Source organism: Anopheles ziemanni, chromosome 3 (genome assembly GCF_943734765.1).
Source record: "Anopheles ziemanni chromosome 3, idAnoZiCoDA_A2_x.2, whole genome shotgun sequence".
In the NCBI taxonomy this organism is placed as follows: Eukaryota; Metazoa; Arthropoda; class Insecta; order Diptera; family Culicidae; genus Anopheles; species Anopheles ziemanni.
This window is the reverse complement of record NC_080706.1, coordinates 9,940,079-9,962,870: the sequence shown is the minus strand read 5'-3', so window position 1 is coordinate 9,962,870 and position 22,792 is coordinate 9,940,079. Positions and strand designations below refer to the sequence as shown.

The 22,792-nt window shown below is 43.4% G+C and overlaps 1 protein-coding gene across 1 annotated transcript in view; it reads left to right on the top strand.

Annotated features, from left to right (window-relative positions):
- Positions 1–16,370, top strand: part of LOC131287137 (homeobox protein unc-4-like) — a 70,589-nt gene extending 54,219 nt beyond the window's left edge. The window contains exons 3-4 of the mRNA XM_058316156.1: positions 13,463–13,602; positions 16,022–16,370. Of these exons, the coding sequence (XP_058172139.1) occupies positions 13,463–13,602; positions 16,022–16,370 (489 nt within the window). The remainder of the gene's footprint in view (positions 1–13,462; positions 13,603–16,021) is intronic.
- The last annotated feature ends 6,422 nt before the right edge of the window (positions 16,371–22,792 follow it).

The following is a 22,792-nucleotide window of genomic DNA, read 5'->3' as shown; positions in this document are numbered from 1 at the left end:
GGCATTCATTGGCTTGCGTTCTGCTGATTCGGTGCTTCAACTTCAACTTCCCCCGGCAAAGCGCTTCGGCGCAGCTTCTCTGTTCATGGGACTCGAGGGACCTCGCTAGGTCCACCCTTCACCATCGTCATCCTTGTCGCAGGCAGCGGTCCGAATGAAATCAACCTCATCGACTTCTCGTCCCTCCGCTCGCTGACATTCGACAAATGACTTTCGCAAGGCAGCCTTGGAATGGTTCATTTTGTGGGTGAAATTGCGGTTTTTCCGCTTGCCAGCCCGGCTACCATCATCTGAAACGCTCCGCACCAGCGTGGTCGTGGTCATCAATCGAACCGAAATTGGATAACGAGAATTGAAACCGGGGAACGGCAGCGAACCACGCCGCTTTTTTTTCCCCCAGGAGCCTCGGGATCTTGTGCCAGCCGGTAGAAAACGAATCAACGAACGTAATGTGCTAAAAATCTGTTCGAATTAAATTTAATATCTGGAACATTTACGTTCCTGCCGGTGGTGATTTATTAGGAACCTGTTTCGTAATGGAGAGCGCCGTATCAAGTGAGGCAAGGATCCCGGAGCGACGATGGGAGGAGAACGGGGCTGTTCTCCTTTTCCCTTTGGCCTCTGACGATCGAACGGCTGGACGTGGAGTATGAGGTATGTTTGATTGGATGATTGAATGGTTCATAAACTTTGCGGCCTGTGGTCGAGCAGCATCGCTTGGGGAGCTTTTAGGGAACGCATCAGGATGTTCTTTTCCATTTGCTCTTTATTTATTTTTTATTCCTCCCATCTTCTGCACAAGCTCCAGGAGTTTTGGCAATACTTAATACACGTAAGGTGTAAATCTCAACAAGTGTTCCTACCTTCATTCTGCTTTTCGTCAACAAATCATTTCTTTCTTCCGTCAGCCATAATTTTTCTGACATTTTCCTTCACTTTGAAGTGAATTTGCCCTCGCCTTCCGATTGCCGAAGTGAATATTAATCGCACCCAAATTCACCAAGCGTGGTGGAGCGACGTTGACGATGTCAACGTGACCTGGTAATCGCGGCCGGGAAAAATCTTTCAAAAGGCAATCCAACAACACCGGTGAACGTGATGTGATAAAATTGCGAAACGTGATGCCTGGTCCGGAGGCGCTGAAAACCAATAAGACCATGCACGAAAAAATTAACCGCCACAGCAAAGGATGCGATAAAAGTGAACCGTTCGCTATTTTTCGAACAATTTTTATTAGTTCGTGCCGTGAAGACACCGCGCAAAAGCATTCGTCAAACGCTGGGAATATTTTAATTTCCATCTCCCTTTGAAGCAGACCGAGAAGCGAACCGTTTCGCTCGGGGACGATGTGGCGGATGATGGATAGAGCAATTTGTTCTTTTTTAAATGTGTTTTGGGCGAGACGTTTTACAATGCAAAAATTTCCACATAAAACAGACACTTACACTTAATTAAGCTGTGCTCGAGATGCGATGATACGAACTTTGTTGTATTCCATTGCTCTTTTTTCTTTTTGTGATCGAAGGATTTATTATTAATTGATATGCATTATACTTCCGCCGTTCAAAAGTCTTGTTACACCCGGTTTGCTGAAGAGCTTCCCAACCCATCTCGGCCGCGGTAAGGCAACACAATGGCGGCACAATGGCGGCACAATGGTGGCCCCTGAAGCGCTCCGCGCAAACTATTTATAACATACGCCTCGCACCTTCATGTTCATCATTATTCAAAAAGGTTTCATCCAGCCCGCGCCATTTCCACCGACCTGTGTTGCTTGTCAACAATTTACAACATCACAATTAAAAAAAGCACCAGCGGGGGTTTTGGCGTTTCCCCCTTTCGTTTTCTGGCGGGCGGAAAACTTCGACGGATCGGGCGCGCGCGCGCGCTCGCTCGCGACTCCGAATCGTTCACCTATTTATCAAGATCAGTTGTCATCGCGTAAATAGTTGAGTTAATCATTTCTTTTGCAGCTCTTTTATGTTCCGTCCGTTTCGGGTTTGATCGCACCACCACCATCATCCCTTTACCCACCCCCTGATGGGTCCCTGATGACGGTATTAGTGTTGCGATGAGGCGGTCAGTTGCTTTGAAAAATATAAATTAAAAATCGTGCCCCGTGGGAAGGGGAATTAAATAAGATACCAAAACATAAAAAAGAGACACGCTAAGCTACGACCGCAGTGGGTTAAACTTGAACGTTTTATCGCTTCCAAAAGTCCAATATCCTCGATAGCTCGATAAAATACGACAGCGCGGTTTTATGGCCACCGTGTTTTCCGCCGTTGCCGGGGCCGAATACGGAAAACCGCTTCCTTCCACGTAAACCGTTTAGGAAATCAATAGACTTCGCGCACATCGATGATCGGCCCATAATTCATATTTTATTTATTCCTCTGCTCCGGTCGGTTGGAATTAAATTAAAAATCGATTTTTTTAATCGTCTGCGCAGACGATAATGTGCCCGAACACTGCGGCGGCTACCAAGCGGCCTTCTTCGGCGGCCCTTCGTCGCGAGGTCTTCGAAGCCAGCAAGTATTTTAATTCGATGTGAGCGATCGACAAGGATGGAACTGGTTTTACTCAACAATGGTGTCAGAATATCGCGATCGGAAAACGTTCCGAGCATCAACGGTGCTTTAAGAATAGGTTTTAAGAAGTTTTATGAGCATGGTTTCCGATACATTTTATATAATAATTTTTTCGACTTGTAGAGGAAACATTTATACCTTTTTTCGACTTGTCGGAGCATCAAATTTCTTGTGGGAATTTCTTGTGGGTCTTCAGGGAATAATTTTTATTCCCCAACTCTCTATAATATTGAAAATTGCATTTATTTATAACGAAACGGATAAAATTGTGAAGTAAAACAGACAGAGAAAAAAACAAGATCGTCTCGCGATCGTAACAAATGAAGCTGTTGTCCAGCAAAGGTGTTAAAATTCATACCCCAAATTTAGCCCACCCTGCCTTCCTCCTTCCGATCGGGTGGCGATCCAATACAATAGAAAACAATTGCCACCACCAAAACACTCGCGGGCTGAAAGCAATTTGGAACTGAAAGGCGAGACTCGAGTGGAGGAAAAACGGAGGCTACACTACACACTCTAAGCCAGAATCATCGTCGAATAATTTCATCCCCTGGAAAACCCCGTACCGAATCCGAAAGTCCTCATCCCCGGGACGTCCAAAGCCAGCGTTTGCCAAGATTCTATTCCACCGATATCCCGAACGCAAACGCAGAGGCAGGAACGTTCCCATATGAATAATGATAAATATAATAGCAATAATAATGGCCACATAAAAAAGGCGCAGCGACGGGAAATCGGGAAAATATGAAGTGTAAGTGCCGGGTCTCACACACGATCGCGTTTCAAAAAGGTGCGAGCGAGATGGAATAGGAGTTAGAGAAAAATAAAACAGCACCTCGAAATCGGAGATAAAATGGACTGCGGAAGGCGGCAAAGTTAGAAATGTAAATGAGATTTTGTATTAACAGATATTTCGAACCATTAATCAAACTCTCAATTTACTTGCGCGACTGCCGGTTTGCTGCTGGTGCTTCTGCTGTTCTGCTGTTCTGCTGGCCATCGGTGGTAGTTTGCCAGAAGACATTTCGGTTTTGGGTTTCTTTATTGTTTTGGTTTTTTTCCCTTTCGCCTCGATATTTTTTTTAACCATCGGTTCCAACCAGGTTGGGTTGACTCTTAAAAAAACAATTTTATACAGACTGTTTTAGGAAGAGGTGTGTTCATCTAAGTCAACCTAACTCTAGCATTTACTTAGTGGGAAACTTCGTGTTCAAAACTCAATCAGGTATAGTAGAAACTCACGTAGAGAAAATCAATTTTGGCAACTAACTTAAGTTTTGCTAAAGAATTACCAATCTCCCGACCCAAACCACATCGCTTTGCCATCCATTTTGAACGCACCATCGGCATTTCTCAAAGAGTAGGAAAGGTGTTAAAAATATTCAATCTTCCAAGCAACAAAACAGGGTAACCGATCTCGGTTCTGTGTGTCTGTGTGTTTGTGTGTCTGTGCGCGCGTATAACTTATGAAAGCCGTCAGGAAAAATTAGTTTCTCAATATTAATAGACTTGTTATACATTCACACCCTTCCCGCTGGGAAGCCGCGAGCGGTCTCCGGACTCCGGCAGCATCGGCAGAATTATCGATCCGATCGAGGGAAAACGAGCCGAACGAATCCCTCGGACCCTCGGTGTGCGGTGGTGGCTGAAGGGAGAGGCGCGAAAGGGACCGGAACGGATCGCGCGCGCCATTGTGTCTTGGGATCGTAACTTCTTCATCATCATCATCATCATCATCATCATCATGAGTGGAGAAGGCGACGAAGGAGAAGGAGGACGGCTGGGAGACCATATAATATGATCTCATGATCTCATGCTGATCACCTGAACCCGTGCAACCCGGGCACACAACTCCCCTGGGGGCACCCGGTTCCGAAAGCGGAATGTGCGTCCGGCGAAGATGAAGATGTTGGCGAAGGTGTGAAGAAATCTGGAGAAAATTGATAAAACCCGTCGAGGGAGGAAACAGGGATGGAAACAGGGGGAGAGAAAAAAAAATGTATAGAGTCATCATCCGATCGTTTGGAATTGGCACCGTTAGGTAATGGATAGGAGCAATTGGGGGATAGACCGAACGCCCCGGACTTCACCCCAAAATGGTGAAGGCGAAAACGGGAGGAGTAAAAACCGAGGGCCGAACGAAAAACTTGACGGAACACCTTTGCCAACCAGTTTTTCACACGTCTGGTGGAGAGAAAAGAGGCAGGTGGAGACCGGAGCAACGGGCAACAAATGGCGGTAACAACGCATGACGCCCATCGAAGTCAACATTACACGATAATTATTTCTTGCTTATTCAAAGTGGAAACTAATCACGCCTTTATTCAGCTACACTTTTGTTACACTGCTACAGAACTGTCAGAGTGTCTGTTTTTGTTACCGTATTGTTATGTTTTGAGAAGAGTTTGTGCTTTTTTTCTCACGGTCCTAGAGAAGATATGTCAATTATTTTAGTTTAAGTCATTGTTCAATTTAAGAAGGTATAATTTTTCCTTCCGTTACATCCAGCTGGGACATACATTTTCTAAAAAAATGGAAATTAAAATGTATTTATGACCAAAGGCAAATTACTTTTATTTGATAGCATCACCGAACAAGTAGCGTTTGTAGTCGAGAACATTTCGAAAACGATCGGATCGGAAAACAGCGCCTTACCATTATGTCAGCTCGTGCAGAAAAGGTGTTAATGGGAATGCAACTGGTTGGCATGCGCCCGGAGGACATACATGCGTCCGGAACCGTACGCGTGTTGCGGACGCATCCATAATTAACGTGTTGTCATAACGTCACCCCGCGGGAAAGGCTGAGTCCGGCTGAGAAATGGGCCGGCAATGTTTCTTGTTTTACCGTCTTTTGTTTTTCATCCGTTTCTTTCGTTTATTTTTCCCCATTTCCTTCGGATCCGGCCGTTTTGATGCATTTCTGGGAATCGCGCCGACTGCAGAAACTGAGAGGTAATAATTATTGCTCGCGACTCGCGACACCCGGTTGCCATGAGAGGTGAAGAAATGGAATCCAAAGGAATCTGCGAGATACCTCCGGGGCAATTCTGGGATCGCTTCCAAGAACTGGCCTGGACGAGCAACCAAATGCCAAATCAAACCGCACCGTTGTTCCTTCAAAGATCTTCGGGAGTTGGTTTCTGTCCGCCAAAGGGCTTTTGTTTTTACACATCGCACACTCGAGAGCCAGCGAGGCTGGAAAAACTTTCACGGTTTCTTCCGCCGGAATGTCCAACGCCAGATTGAAACGCATGGTTTTGATTCTAGTTCGCGTTGGATCCGTTTGCATGCGCTCTTGTAACATTACGAGGCCCTGGCCCGTCTTATCCTTTTCTAACAGCCGATTCGATCACCCCCCGGAGTTTCGGGAAGGCTTTTTCCCACCTTCGCTCTGATTTAGACATAGCTCAAAAAAGAGGTCCCTAGGATGGTGTGAGTGTGTGTACGTGTGACTAATGAGATATTTCGGCGGGCGTATTTTGTTCCCTCGGGTTCGTGCCTTCCTTTCATGCTCGGAGCTGCTCGAACCTTCTCTGTGTCGGAGACTCCCAAAAACCGTGCGGTGCATCGGTTTCCATTTGGGTATAGAAAATTGATTAAAATTAATTACCTCTGCGGGCTGCCGGGGTGCCAGGGGCCCCGGGGTCGGCACACGAGTTAGCCTGAAGACGTTGGCTCTCGATACGGGATTTTGGAAGCTACGAGCCGTGAACTGAACGATTTTGATTTTTCCCTCTCCTTGGGCTTTTCTTTTCGCCAAACACACGCCAGCGTGGAGTGTAGGGCGTTCTAAGGTGTTGTTGGTGTTGCCCTTTTCTCTTTTTTTTTTTTGCTAACACCGAAACTAACCGCCGAGAACAACTCAATTTCAAACTGTGTTCCGCTCGCCAGCCTGTCTTACCTTCTCGCCATCTTGCGCAAGACGCTAAATCAACCGTGATGCCTTCGGACCGAGCCTTGGTCCTCCCGCGAGACGGGGCTAAATAGTTTTCTCAGTTATAATAATGTTGTGTGAAGGTTATTATTCAACCCGACCGCCTCCCCAAAACCCAAGTCGACACCCATTACCCTTCTCCTGCTGCCCTCTTTAGCAAAGGAAAAGGATGGAAAAAACAACAACACACGGAGCTAGTTTTTAATCACATCCCCAGCACATGGTTTACTTGTGAGTTTTCGGGACCCTTCTTACCTTCAGAAGGGGATGAAACTGGGGCCGCGTCCTGTGTCACCCCACCGACCCGCTACCCTACGCTACACTCACCTACTCGGTAGCTTCCGATGGAGTGCTGTTGGGCCGCACCGAGCCGAGCTCTATGTTCATTAATTAAAACACTTAATAAATCATTTTCGGAGTCGATTTAAAGTTGTAACCGATTGCGGACACCGCAATGTCCGCCGGCCGACCCTTGCCGCCCCGGGCAGGATGAATCGGCAGGATATGGCAGGGCTTGGGCAGGGCTTCGACCCAAAGTTGCCGCTCAGTTGGCAGAGGTGTTTGTATCCCCCGAGGGCTGTTGTCGGGTGATGAGCATTTTTTGGGCACAAAATACGGACGTGCGCAAAACATGGCATGTGCCGCATTTATGGTACAATATCGAGAACGAAACCATTGGAAATCTTTTCAAATAAAGCAGTTTTGAGGTTATATTTTACAAGTAAATATATGCTTTATTTGATTTCACAGAAATACCCTGCGTTGGAACTAAACTTCTTACATGATTTGCATTCACTTCGAAATACCCTCAATACTATTTTTGAATTAATATTCTCTTACCCAACCAAACCTCCACCGCTTAAAGATATGTTTCATCACAATCCACCGAACAAAGATGAACCTTTCCGTCGATTGATTCATCAACGATCCCATCTCGATCGGGGGCTTGGAATGGCGAGAAAAAGTAATTATTTTTCTCATCCATCAATCGTTAATGAACAAGATGTAACCGAAGAAATATTCTACTGCGGCTTTTAAATACACCTCTCCATATCTCTAGGCACGAGGCTAAACTAATGGTCGTTTTAATATTCCAATCCCATCTCTTGATCTTGATTCCATTGATAATGGAATCATCAACCTTCCGAAGGGGTCGACATGTAGTTTGCACGTGAATAAAATTGTCACATATTTATTTATTACTACCATTTACATTCGCCCCGAAAACTGGGGGATGAGGGATACGGCATTTCCAGGAACGCCGGCCAAGGAGATAATCGTCGCCATGACAGATGTGCGGTGACGAATCCGTATTTCTATTTTGAGGTTGTGCAGCATTCGCTTCGGTTCGTCATAATGTTATGGTCGATTTATACTGCTTTCTTGATCATCTTGCATGGTCAGTTCCATTTTGTGGATGGTGGGGCGTGCATCTTAATTCCCATCTGTTGGCTGGATCTAAAACAAATTGTTTTGATAGCATTACCCACAAAATTCAGCTGCAGTCGTTCAACTTTTGTTAATAAATTATTCACTTCTAATAAGGGACCAATTGATATAGCGGTTGAATTAAGCAAAATGGTTATATTACCTAGACAGTTCGGCTTTGTTGACAACTTCAAACTAAACAACTAGAAAATAGACCTTGTTGTTAGGTAACAATTTGATCGCAAAACACTGCATGTTTTATGAGCAACAGTCAGCAATCTATTTTGCATTACGTCGAGCAGGAGCAATTGGAACGATTTCGCGTGACATCATCGGCAGGCGAATATTTTACTTGGGCGGATTTATTTGGTAAATTGTATCAATTGAGAATCGTTCGAATCAGCGTCGCGTGTTCCACTTGGTTCGCATTAGGCACTGGCACAACACACAAACACGCACACTTTAATTTCATTTAATTTGCATGCTGCTCGTCGTTGTGGCTCGATAATGGGTTGTAAACCGTTGACAATCGGTTTCCAATTGGAGCAGCGCTCTTTTTACTCTTCAAATCAAAGCAGGCGAGTGGCAATTATGTTCGAACATAAAGCTTCGTTAATCGCAACAACATGAGGGAGGGACACTGTGAAACGGCTTACAACACAAGGGAATGTTCTATCTTGAGGTTAGTGTAAGGAATCGGAAACTCCCTTTCGAATCGAGGGCAGAAGGAGTGAGAGGGTGTGTGTCACAATAAATAATTCAGAAAAACAATACGCGTATCGGCGAGGTTCGGCGCTTGGAGTGACCGGACGCCACCGTTCGTCCGTCATGTCGCCTCGGCCGGATGTAATCACCATCAATCATGCAGTCACCGTCAAGGCAGACGAAAAGTGTCCTTCGGAAAAGAATGAAAAAGAACAACATCCGGAAGAAGAGGCGAAGGTTCCCATTCAAACGGTACACTATATGCTACCGGTAGGTAAACATTCAATCCACCGAGAATAGAAGTCCCTCGCCGGGATAATGACGATCCAGCGAAGTGAGCAAAGGAACCGAAACACCAAACGTCATGCAAACACGTGCTTCGGTCGGTGACGAACGGGAGCAAATGTTGGCCACTTTAAAGGACAATGGAAATGGTTCACCGAAGTGGAAAAATATTTTCTGTCTTCAAGTAACCTGAAGGAGTAACGAATCCTTTTTTCCTTGCCTCTCGACTTCGGACGTGGCACACACACGCGCACCGGCGAACAAAAACTTTATCAAAATCCCATTGCAGGATGTATTAAATTTCCGCTTTTTCCCGATTTTCCCGACCAGCGACGTGTTCGAGGGACATTCGCACTTTCTTCGATCGTTTTTCTTCCCTTTGCGGGTCGCCGTGTGGTCGTCTGTCAAAACTGTCATAAATCAAAGTGCTGTCATCAGTGCTGGGAGGAAGGAAAGGGCGGCCAGTGTGGGGAAAGGCAATCACGATTGGAAAAACCAGCTTGTGCGAAGGTAATGCAAGTACAAGGGCAAGTTGTTCCCCTTCTTGGCTTTTGCCACTGGCAAAAGGAAAACTCGCCATCCCAAATTCGTTCGCATGTTGCATGAAAATGATACTCGTCGGCCGAAGTGGAGGTGGAAGTAAATAATTTTAACGCACGAAGCTTCCCGGCGACACTTGGAGCGATGGGTGAGGGGCACCGAAAGAACATCATCATTTTCCATTTCCGTGGGGTTACCCTTGACCGGCGACAATCTCATTTCTTGAATGTGTATCAAGTTTCGTACGAAGATGGAACAGTCTTATGATGAGGTGGACCCCTTTGGAGGTGTGAGAAATTTTCCCTTAATTGTAGTTAATGATCTTCGTGCGAACGCAAACAGAGACGACCGATTGATACACGCTAGCAAGGATAATGTTTCCTCAACGACCTTGAAGGGTTTTGAGGGGTTCATTTCAATGAGATAATTACTGATGTTTGGTTTTCTTACCACCGAAGGCAATACATATTTTTTACTCATGAGTTTCCCTTAGAAACTAGGCCTTCTATGTTTGATTTGATAATCAAAATCTGTTCGGCCGAGAAAATACAACATTCAATAAAAGTTCTTTGCCGTCGGAAAGTCATCGTCATGTTTTCCCAAGCAAAACAGTTTCGGCTCGGGTACAGTTAGTCTACGAAAGTAAGTTCGTACGCAAAATTGTTTTCCACCATGGTGAATGGAAATTTCACGGACATCGACACAAGCATCGTTCCCATCAAACTGAGCTCAATTGTCTGATCAATCGATGGGTAAGATGAAAAACAGCACACCTTTTTTTCACACCTACTAGATCGCAGATCGTGCGTCATGGTGAACGATTTCCGATTTTCCCGCCACATTGAGAGGGGAGGTGGAAGCGGTTTTATTAAGCCATCTTGCTCGCTGCTTGTTTAGCTCCCTTCACTTTGGCCAATTGGTTGGAGGCTATTATGGTTTTATTTTGATTTTCTTCAGTAATTTTCACAAACAACGTTCACTTTATCAACGGACGGTCAATTTTCTTCTCCCGGGGGGTGCAACGTTGGGGCCGTCGTAAGGTGGGAAAATAAAACTGTTGACAGCTTCCGACGGCCTCCGGGAGGACACTAACGAGCACTAATGAGCCGATGCGTCAATTGTGCTCCTCATTTAAAGTCCACTTGCGCCCAACGGGAACTGACTGTGTTTAGGCTTTTCAGTCATTCTGCGTCTTCATCCGATTCAAAAGCGAATAGGTTGGAAAACCAGCTGTTTTGAGAAACTCGACACCCCGGTGAGAGAAGAAACAAGAAACTCATCACAATCGTCTGTTGACCAAACAATCGAGCTAGCCTAAACATTATTCAAATGAAACTTTCGAAAACATTTTTGATGAAACTCAATCAAAAGGGAACAATTTTGCCTCATGTAATAGCGTAATGAGAAGCAAAAATCTATCGCGAACCAAAAAACACTTAATGGTAATTTAATCAGTGTTATTTGGGAAGAAGACATAACAAAAAGCTACTGAAAGCTACCAAACACCGCACAGGACGAGTCGTTAAAGTTTGCCCGTGGCTTTCACAAGCAATTATTTCGTCAGTCTGCGAGTACGCAATACGACGCGCCTGTTTTCATCCGCAAACACATGAAAAGAAAACGAATAAATCTTGCCGCCTTTGAATCGATTCCAATATTTTATAGTTCTTCTGAACCATACCAAGGGCGAGGGAGATTAGTTGAAATGATTGCATAAATTTTTTCCCGTCACCGTGGGTTAAGATTTTTTAATTAAAAACCCATTCGAACCTGAATTTATGTCTTCGATAGAAACAAATCTCATGACGTCGTAGAAATGACTCCAATGTTTACTATCGAGATCATACCGGTTTGTTATCACGGTAATTGCGTTTGATAAATAATAAATGTGATACATGTTCACCCCTCGGCAAACATTTCTATTCCATCCCCGGTTCGGATTCGATGAAAAATCAAAGTGCAGATTTGAGCAGCAAGCTAGTTGGATTGAACACTTTAGCCGCCCATGTTTATTCGTTCGCACCTATAAAAGCGTGTATTTGTTTACCAAGTAGCAAATAGCAGTAGGTGTGGGTAAGTAGCAAATATTTGCCTGCAGTGCAGCGGCCGCAGTAGGCAAAAATGCACCATTCTTGACGCGCCACGTGGGAAATGCAGGTGCGTTTTCAAATAGAATGAGGAGCGAATGGTTTGCTTTTGCGATACGGGCTGCACGTTTGCAGTAAATTCCTTTCCCTCTGCTACCTTGTTTGTGTGCATGCCGAGCCCGCGTTTAGGAGCCTAATGATGATAACAAACCTTTATTTGCCGATCCACAAACTGCACTTTAATGCAACGGGGTCGAACCGAACCGGCAAGCCCGAGCGAAAGCTTAAAAACCTGCGAATAAAGTCATAAACCGATCCTGGGCTGTAGATAAGAGTAAAAAGTAAAAAGACGAGTGGCTGTTAAACAATTATTTTCTTTCAACCCAAAAGTGAATCAATTTTTCTCACCCTCTCTTATGCAGCTCCTTTCCCGTTTTTGGTCGTTCTCCTCCACGAATCATTAATCCTTGGAAAAGGTGCATTCGAGATCGGTACATCCTTCGGACCTTCTGCATTCGGGCCGGTGTTTCCCTGCACAATTCTTTTTGCCCGCCCGAGGCCCTAAGATGTCTTAATAAATTTTACTTTTCTGTCGGCCCGCGTACCCGCCAGCTCGGCCAGCTTGCAACTCTTAACTTTACCCTTGTTTGCCAGCCCGTAATGAAATTTTAACGCTTCCGTTAGCACAATGTGGGGATCTCTTTCGGTCGGTTAGCGCTGTTTGCGTTGGAGAGGGTAAGGTTTTGAGACGAAAAAAAAGATTGTAAAGGAAAGCGCGGAGCAAACGATCGAGGCTACAAAAAAAAGGAAGCGACCGTCGATTTGTACCGCGGCGTACAAACGATAAAACATCTCTTTCCAGTTTGCTGCGCACCGAACATGAGGCGAAAGGGCTATAAAACCATTGCCATTACATATTTAAACACCTCGAACATGGTCCCGAAACATGCCGCAGTTAATATTTGTATTGAAATTCGTTTCGGCAGGATTACGAGCAGCCGGACGGCAAGGTGTGCGAGGGGTTTGCACTTGCCAGAAATGCAACGATGCATTCAACGACGCGCCTAACGAGGGAAAGAGTTCAGGAAAATTTTGTCTACCAAAGGTGGAACAGAAAGTCAGAAAAGGAAAACCCCTTTGATCAGGTTTTGATTCAATTTTCTCACTTCACTAGGACATTGTTTTCCCTTTTTTCTATGTCAAACGAATTGAGCCATCACACTCCAACTCTTCTTCCTCCGGTGTTGTTCGTTTCCATCCCATTTGGGGTGTCCAATGATGGGTCATAAAAGGCAAATCGTACGTCAAGTGGTACACACGTTACCTTTGCAGGCACAGTGTCGGATCTGTTACAAGTTTTTTTTATTTCCTTTCATGTTCAGTTGTCTCCTTTAACTTATCCTTCCCGAACTTATACACCGTGTGTACCATCGTTCGCTTTTTCTCCTCTTGTGTCCTTCTTTCCTTTTGAAAAATCTTCTGTTCCCGATCGGCCTACCAGTTCCGGACAAAATAATTAATGGCCAATGGTTGAGCTAATTCGTATATTTACTGTTCGTGTTTCGGACTTTCGATTCTTCTTGACATAACCTACTGGCCGCAAAGGACGTTGGTGGAATCGTTGGTAGATGGACGAATAAAATTGAATGTTTTTCCCCCTCCACTTGTGGACTACGGTTAAGCTGTTCAACTTTTTCCCAACACTCGTATACATAAAACATAAGTAAATTAATATCACAAGATTTTTCATTTATTCATCAACTTGGTGTTTTTTGTTTACTTGTGATTCATTAACATAACATATGCATTCCGTTTTTAAACAGTTTTTTCAACTCATCTCGACACGTGTTTCATTAGTTTTTTTAATGTTTTTCTCTCTTCTCTCTCCAGGTGTGGTTTCAAAACCGAAGGGCAAAGTGGCGGAAAAAGGAGCACACGAAAAAAGGACCCGGCAGACCCGCACACAACGCCCATCCGCAATCCTGCTCCGGTGAACCGATCCCGCCAAGTGAGCTGAAAGCCCGAGAGAAGTAAGTTCATGCGTATGCGACATTTTTATGACTGGAACTTTGCGTCAAACAAATATAACGAAATAAAAACACAGCATTTCTATCTAGTAATAGAATAAAATAGTAATGCACAACAAAAGCTGGGGTATAAATATAAAAAGTATATAAACTTTAAGTATTAAAAAGAGAATCAAAACAATCACCCCCCATGAGTAGATTAATGAAGCGTTCAATTGGAAAGTGGATAGTAAAAACAGGCCCGCGATGAAACAGAAATGGGCACCAGGTTCATAAAAGTGCGACAACAAAAAGTTAACATCTCGAAAAACAAAAACCAGTGGAGCGAAAACACTGGAATTTATGTTTTTTCCGTACCACAAAATAATTTGTCGCTGGCCAATCTCTGCAAGCACCCATTTTATTTCTCTTTCTGCTTGTGCCTTTTCCAACCCATTTTTGTCTGCCCTCCCGCTTCATAAGTGGGTAATTCGAATTCGGCAGATCCATTTCCATCCCGGAGCAATCCCGTGTCAATTGTTGCTTACCCATATTGACTGCAAATTTATTATCCACCTCACGGGCCTGGAAAATCGTTGACAATCGTTGAAGTTTTATTTCGTTTTGTTTTTTCTTTAATCTGGTTCAGGCTTGAATGTTTAACCCCCAGGATTGGTGTTTTATGAACACGAATAGTGGATAATGGCAAAAACCATTCGTGATTGTTGATAGTTTGCACGAAAGGGAAATTTACATTCTGTTTTGTTTTATGTCTCCTCTCCTGAAGGGTGTAATAAAACAAATATCTAGCAAGCCATTTGCCGAATGAAGAACATTCACATTGACGGTTGTTAGTGGATATTTATTGGAACGCATTTCGCGGGGCTATTTTCGATCGAAACTTAACCGATTTTTCAAATATTGCATAAATATGACTATTTTGTCCAACTGCAATCTGTTATACGTTGCTGCTAACGGGATATCAAAACGGACTTTACGATGCAGATTCAATTATTACGAATGTGGTTTTCTCTTCTCGTTTCCACACGCTTTTTATACAATTTTGGAAATGGCAGACGGACCGGCTCCAATTCGACCGATCCGGTGGCGGCGAACCATGGATAGTAATGGCGCTAATTAAAGTCACACCAGGAGCTCGGCTTAATGAGCTTCGTTAATTTTGTCCGGCGGTCCAACGCCAGAGGCTGCTGATTCCCGGTGAACTAAGCTGCTGCTGCCCCTGCTGCTTTATTCTCAGCTTCTGCTGCCTTAGCAATAATTCGTCGGCTCCTCCGGGGCGGTTTCTCTGTTGCGTGCTCCGTCGAAGCGCACCACAGTGCAGCGAATGATGACACGGAACACAAGGGACACCATATTTTGTTTTACCCTGCGCATGGGGATAGCTGCGAAAACGTGTTCACCCCCTCGAGGGACCGCCGGTAAAAGTGACGAGTTCAATATGGCGCACGTACCTGCGGTGTCGCCGTCGTCGGTCTCCATCTTTGCGTGCTTTTCCCCTTTTGTTTTATTTCCATTTCATTTCCATCCCGCCGGCAACGCTGACCAACGAGCAAGCGGTATTTCCTCCCTCACAAACGTTGACGGGAGTGCGTCATTGCTTCGGTCGGTAGCAGCTGCTAGACATGGCCTTTTGAACAACGCCCCCAATACGGTGGACGGAACGTTTTGTCGGGTGTTTTAATTAGTGGTTTTGTGCGAAATTAAATTGGGCCCACAGCAAACGGGTACGGTAATTGGTAACCTTCCGCCTTGCCGGAGGCCATTGCTGGCTGTACAAGGGGAATCCAGATTGTGACAGGATCTCTGGAGTTTTGCTCGACGAAACGTGATTGTGTCCAAGAACACAGTTTCTCCACTAAAGAAGCTGCAGTTTTGAGTTTGTTTTGGCAGGTAACATAGTTTTGTTAGGTTAGTGTTCATGATTTGTATGTTTCTCTAGTTAATGTTTATCTCTTTAATTTGAAAATTAACTTCACAATTGATTATTCCATTATGAAACATCACCTACAATTTAAATAAACTATGTGTTATGTGATTCAATACGAGAGCCGTTCATGTGTGGTAGCTCAGCATATCGCGAGCCACCACTAGTCGCAATGCACAGCGCCATCTAGTACAATAAAATTGAACCAATCGGTTCGAATTCTGATGGACAAATTGATTGCTGCAAAACCGTTGCAACAATAAAAAACATGGGGAAACATGGGATTTGGAAGAAAAAAAGATGGAATTTTTTTTTACCATAAAGAAAATTTACAAAATAATTTCCCAACCTTAGGAAAGCAAACAATAAATGTTAGATTTTGAACATTCATACCCATTTCACTGCAACTGAAACTACATATTCTACAATCTCACTAATTCGCTTCGAGTTCACTAACAGTGCATCTGTTGTTCTTCTCTCTGCTTCCCCTTCCCGCAGGGCGCGTCGCCGGAAGAAGATCGCCAAGGCGCTGGAGCGGCAGGCCCGGAAACTGCGGGCGAAGGGTATCGCCGTCGACCTGGAGGCACTTCGGGCCGAGTATCTCACGCAGCACCGTAACAACTCCGGCAGCGAGTCGGAGGACGACGATGACGCCGACAACGACGACGAGGACCCGATCGACGTTGTCGGCGGGGCGGAGTCGGGCGATGAGCCGGAAGACTGCTCGATACAGCGCCGGGAGAGTGTCGAGGGCGACGGGCTGGACGAGACGGGCAGCGAAACGCCACGCAACAGCATCCGGCCCAACCCATTTAGCATAGAATCGCTCCTGTACAACAACACGTGAAACCGCCGGAAGACGCCACCATTCGCACACCACTAGCCGTGCCACAGGTTCCATGTTCCGGGTTGGTTGTCCGCGCTACCAGAATGTGGACAACTTCAACCCGTACCCCTCACTCCATTTCCCCATGGTGTCCATCACACTTTCCTACGCGGTTCCTCTCGAACATTCGAAACACTCTGTTCCTAAGAGCAGCGAAGCAGCCAGTCAGTCAGGAAGAGTCAGTCAAATCAGTGTGTGAGTGTGTGTGTGTGTGTCCAAGCGGTGCCAAGAAGGAAAAGTTGGGGAAATCAAATGGAGTGGAAAAATCAGTTTCGCTCACTTTCCCAATCACAAGCCTCTTTATGGTATCCAAACCCTGTAGATAGAATGAATATTGCACAACGAACTTGCGAACTGCCACTTGATCCCTTTCAATAGTTTCAGTGAACTTCACGTTGCAACGGAAACGGGAACATTATTTATTTCGATTAATTTTATTTTAAACCTTAGTTATTTGTTAAACACAGTAGTTCCATTTCCCCTTTACCGTTTACCCGGTGGAAAATGAGTTCCTCAGAATGATGCATTTTTTTAAAGCCCCCACAACGATCACCACAAACATCACTCACTGTTAGTGTTAATGTGCGACCGACAAAGCTTCACAAAAATCGCAAAAAGATAGCATAAATGTGTATCGCTTAATTTAAAACTATCAAACAAAAAAGAACACAGAATTTGTTTGACATTGTTCCTCATCCATTGAACTATCTCAACATGCCAATCGAAGATTGCACAGAGGAGAACAGATGAACGTGAAACAACGACCACTTTTCGTTATATTTTGAAGATATGCTTGGCTTATGGCGCCGCCAGGAATGCAAGGAAATGCACATGCAATAAAACGTCCTAGATCAATCTTTACGTAAGTTAATGCAGGGAACGTGGGTGGTGTGTTAGCACGGGGTCACTGCGTGTGAATAAATATAGGTGTGTATGTGTGTGTCTGTACGACCAGTTGGAACCGTCAGGACATTGTGAATACTTGGTTTTAGCTCTTTATGTTTTAATGTTTTTTTTATGTTGTTACGGAACAAAGCGGGCACCATGCACACGGCCGCACGAGACGGTACTAGATCCTCTTATCTGGATAGCGGAAGGTGGTGTAAATAGCAGCAACAATAAGAGGCCTATAAGTATAAGTACATGAGTATATATATATACATAAATGCATATAAATAAAAAAGAATAAAACTAACTAAATGCAGCGAATGCTGAAGCGCAACGGGACGGTTATATCAGAGTAAAGTGTAAAATGTAACATTAGAAGAACGAAATCAAATCAAAACTAAGCAAAAAATATCAGTTTGCAGGGGTTTAAGAGATACATGAAACATCAAGCGTGGGAAAAAATTTCAAACATACAACTGCGACATGGAAAACAATCCAATGCAAACGTCATTCCATATCCCGAAGGCACAGAAACTTAGAAAAATAGACACAAATTACAACAAAAACAGAAACCTGTTTGGCAGTACACGACTGAGAAAAGGCCAATGCAAAAACAAACCGAAGAAAATATAAAAACAAACAAATAAACTGCATCAAACACATCGCAATACTAGCTTTTGAGAGCGGGACAAAAATGTTAAGTCAGTGAATTTTCATGTTCAATTAAGCAGCCGCAACAGCAGAACATAAAAGTTACTAATCAGTAGCCATTTGTAAAGAGAGAAACGAAGACACGGAAAACATTCAGTTTACAAGAAGCTCTACACTATGAAGTTGGATGCGCAAACTAGAATGGAAATATAAACCATGGTAAAGCACACAAGCAGCTCTGTGTTTGCCGAGCGATGTGAAGCGAGATCGTCTGAGAAGATTTTTATTTTAAGTAAACTGTTTGATTCAACTATCAACACTGCTAGAGAACATTACAAACAATATCACACGATATGTTCGACCTGTAACGAATGGTCAAGCTTCGGTTTTAACTGCAGGTTACTGACTTATGGATGGTTGAAAGATACCAGCGGTACTTGGACGCTCGCTCAGAATTATGTGTCGGCAGCGTGCTCCAAAATGTGATTCCTTTATAAGAATAAATCCATCAAAATAACGTAAAACCTCGTACGTGTTTATTTGTTTGCTTTTAGGAAAGCGGAAAGAAAGTAGAAAAAATAGATCCGATGCCCTTCAATTTGATACTGACATCTTTCAACACCAAATGAGCATAACGCACGGGAACAAAATTGACAGCAGTTTCAGCAAAAAAAAAAACTTGACAATTTTTCAACATACTGCATTGTTTTCCATGTGTTTATAGTTTTCATCCGCTGGCAATAAATAATAAATTTATTTGAATTGGAAAAGTTAAAGCCGTTAAATAAAATGCCCTGGTTTCCAAAACTACCAAGTGACACGCAATAGGTAAATGATGGCAGTGTGAAATAATATGAATATGGTTCGGCTGAATGTTTGAATGTTTGATTGAGCCACTCTAATGCTCCAAGCCACTAAAATAAAACAGATGAACTTCAGAACTCGAGAGCGCATTACATATCTTGATTAGTTTGCAGATGCCATTGCATGATGAGATTATGATATAACTGTTTATAGAGGGTGTCAACTTTTAAAAACGTTCTAGACACAAGTTTTATAACAATTATATCATTTTTCAGTTGTTCACATTCCTTTGCTCCTTTCCTTTGCATTCACAGATCCTTTACTTTCATCTATTTAGTTCATCACCGATGAATCATAATTCATGTTGCTTATGAAAAGAAAAACCGAGCATCAAAGGTAATCACTTAAAACCAGCTGTTCACAGCTGCTTATCAAACAACCGTTACAAACCTTGAATCAACGTCCACAACCCAATTAGGGTCAATTAGAAACGGGACTTTCTGTTATTCATTAAGGCAGAGGAAAAATATTGCAAAAAAGTAACACAAAATATATCTTATTAAATCAACCGGAAGAGTTATTTGCACCATAGTAATAGTAATTTTTATGCCAAATCGTCAGTCAACCTTCTACAGATGCTTCATGGATGATTCGTTCATTTTTATTCACTTTGCAAAGGGAATATGCTGAAGACAAAATCAACGCAGTCAAATTGAAGAGAAGGACCCTCGGAAAGTAGCACCCATTACATAAAACTAACCACAATGTTGATCCACCACCAAAATACAACATTAGGCAGAAGCGTACGTAACACCGACCGATGGAAAGCATACATGGCATCAATAAGCTGTCGTGTTTTTGTGTAAATTTGCTGTTGCTTCTCCATTTTTTGTTTCATTCCATCCCTAAATTTTTCTTCCAAATGTCCATTTTCAAATTAAGTTGTTTTCTTGAAATTATTCCATTCAAGCTTTCATCTCAATTATCGCCCGGCTTAATTCGTCTCGTGTCTTCTCACTCAAAGCCACCTCCTTTCCCCGACCTGAGGAACCAGCGATGTTTCGCAGGTTCACGCCCAAACGCGCCAGTTCAACCCCCCTCAACTAACCCCTTTACTTTCCCAGGGCAATAATGGCATCGGAACCGTCGGATAATGGCTTTATAATGCTCATGGGTGTGCGCCTCGGCATGGTTATCTTTCTTTTTGGTGGAATATTTCTTTTCCCTCTTCATAACGGATCATCAACGGATCGATGTTCTTATTTGGGAACGTACCTTGACTGAAGCGTGCAGAAGGAGATTTTTTTGGGGGATAATTCTTTTCTTTTCGTTTAAATATCCTAATCTGAAATTGATAATTGTCAGCAATACTACTCCATGGGGCTAAAGTATATTGTAATTTAATGCCCATTAAGGGCTTACTAGTTCTTTTTAAACATCTACCTGAATAATGGGATGATAATAAAAATGACTTCTATGTTACAACACTACATAAACGTTTCCATGCTAGCAGATTAAGCGGTATTTCTTGCAATAAAGTCGATTGAAGGCATCAGCAACGAATTGTCTGTTAGTGTGAACAGTAATTTAAAAGTGCCACAAGAAAATCAATGGGTATAAAAATAAAACCCGTAAAAACCCACACTACCGCAAATAGGATCGTTGAGAACGATAAGATAATAAAAAGAACATTTGGGCTTTGGCAACATTTGGTCAAACATTAAGTCCAAACCAACTGTTTGGGCACCAACCGTACAAAAAAAAAAGAAGGAACACCGAAAGGAATGAATGAAAATTTCCGCGTGGCCAAATGAAGAAATCCGTTCGGCGAACGAAAACAAACGAAACGCGAGAAGGCAAAAAACATTTGTTCGCTAATGCTGCAAAAGGGTTAGCAGCATATATTTTATGTTCAAGTAGGCGCAGCTTAAGGGGCGGAAGACCCAAAGGGGACATCGTTGGAAGCAAGAAGACGATATACCCCGCTGCCAACCCGATCTCAAGCCGCGGAAACACTTCAAATCACCTGATCTTTCATGATTTATTATATTTAATAACAGAGCGCACGGTTCGGTGAAAATAATAAACAAGTGTAAATGAGATTGATGCCAAAGGAAAGGAAAGGTAGTGGTGGCTCTTGGTTTGTGTGATGCGGTTTTCTTGTCGTTCATTCCTTTGTCACCGGCGCTAGGAAGAGAGAAAAAAAGAGCTCCCATTCTTGCGTCTTGTTAATCCTCCAAGGGATTTTGCTTTTTTCTTTGAGCGCGCAGGGTTTGCCCTTTTTCTTGATAAATTAAATTAAACTGCCCGGCAATGAATTTTGGCTCATTGATTATCCGAATCGGCGTGACAAGGTTCCGTTGCAAAGTTTGAAAGTCTGCGAAAGATGTAAGAGCGCAGACCATGCCGACACGATGATCGTGGGATTCGCGTTGCCGGTCGGTCTCGTTCAACATATTTTCTAATGACTTAATCAACATGTGTTTGGAGTTTGCGCCTGATGTTGCTTCCAAAGGCTCTATGTTGAGAGATATTAAAACTGAAGAAAATATCTCTTGCTTTTGATCGATTGAGAAAAGAGAAAACGACATCTTATCCGGGCCTAGTGTTTGATCTCAATTTTTCATGAGAAATTTAGTATACAGGCTGGCCCCGGTTTTCGTTAATTTCGGCTACGCAATCAACCTAGGGGTGCGGTATGAGGGGGGCCCACGGGCCCCCCTTATTTCTCAAAACTATAACAAACTCTCTTTTTCAGTAGACCTAGCGCAGTCCGCTCGCTGCGCTCGCTGCGGGCGCGTCGCCGTTTCCAACTCATTTCTTCGACTAAACTCATCAAACTCATTGTTTCATGCTGTCCATCATGTGTGGTATAGTTTAGTTACTAGTAACTTACAGTAACTTAACATGTAAAAGTATATTAACCCGCATTCAACCTCCACTGCGTGATTAGTTTAAACCGTTATTGTTACAAATGGTTTGTAGAAACCCTGTAACGATAGCAGCTTAACGTAACGGGCTGAGTACCAACGGATTATTTTGCCCGTGGAACTCACGGGCAAAAGGATATAAAGGGGGGCCACAGACGTGGCCAGTAAGAATTCCTTTATTTCACACCCACGTTGCGTTTGCAACAGTTATGTTCTTTTAAGCGAACCGTTAGCGATCAAATATTTGAAAAGTATGCATGCGTCGCGCTTTGCATAGCTTCAGGCGCTTAATGTGAACCAGTAGGAAGAGGAGAATCTAGCCCGGGGCCTCATTTACTCTTTTACCTCGTTCATTGTTTTCATTGTTTCTTCATACCCCAGCTACGTTAAATGATGCGATCGTACGATAGCCATAGTAACGATTCGTTAATCGATGCGATGGGCAACATAACACCACAGCATAACGACTATAACCCCAAAGGTTCTCAAACCATCCGCGTCACACAGGAACAATCCGAAGGGGCGCTAGTGTGCTCCGCGCAACACACACATAAAAAGGAGGTTGGTTCATCTAGAACAAAAAGCGTTGATTGAAAAAGAAAACATGAAACGTATTTTTTTGCACTCATTGTCGTCTGCTTACGAATTGTTGTTGGTTGTGATGGTGAAAAATTGATTTCCTCTCATCTCAGTAGGCAAAACTCAAGTTCAGTACCACATACAAATTCAATCAGATGCTATATGAGGTAACCTCCGTATTAACTCTTCTTGGGTCTTGTTGTTATTTGACATCTTCAAACAAAAACAAACTTGCTTTCCTCTCGTAAAGTGATCGTAAAAATCCATGCTAAAGTAAAAAAGTTTAAGTGAAAAATACACAGTTCAGAGTGAGTTTCGTGAAAGTTAAAGCGTTTTACATATCGAAGGTGATGTGGGTTGTTTGAATAACCTACATGAAAGGTAAGAGGTGAAGAGGTTTCATCTTTGTTTACATTACAGATAACATTGCACATCAGGCACTGAATCCGCAGCGAAACTACTAGCAATTAAACCGGTGTTCGTTAAGGTAAGTTTAGATAAACATTTAACTGTAAATCGTTCTTGTGCGTT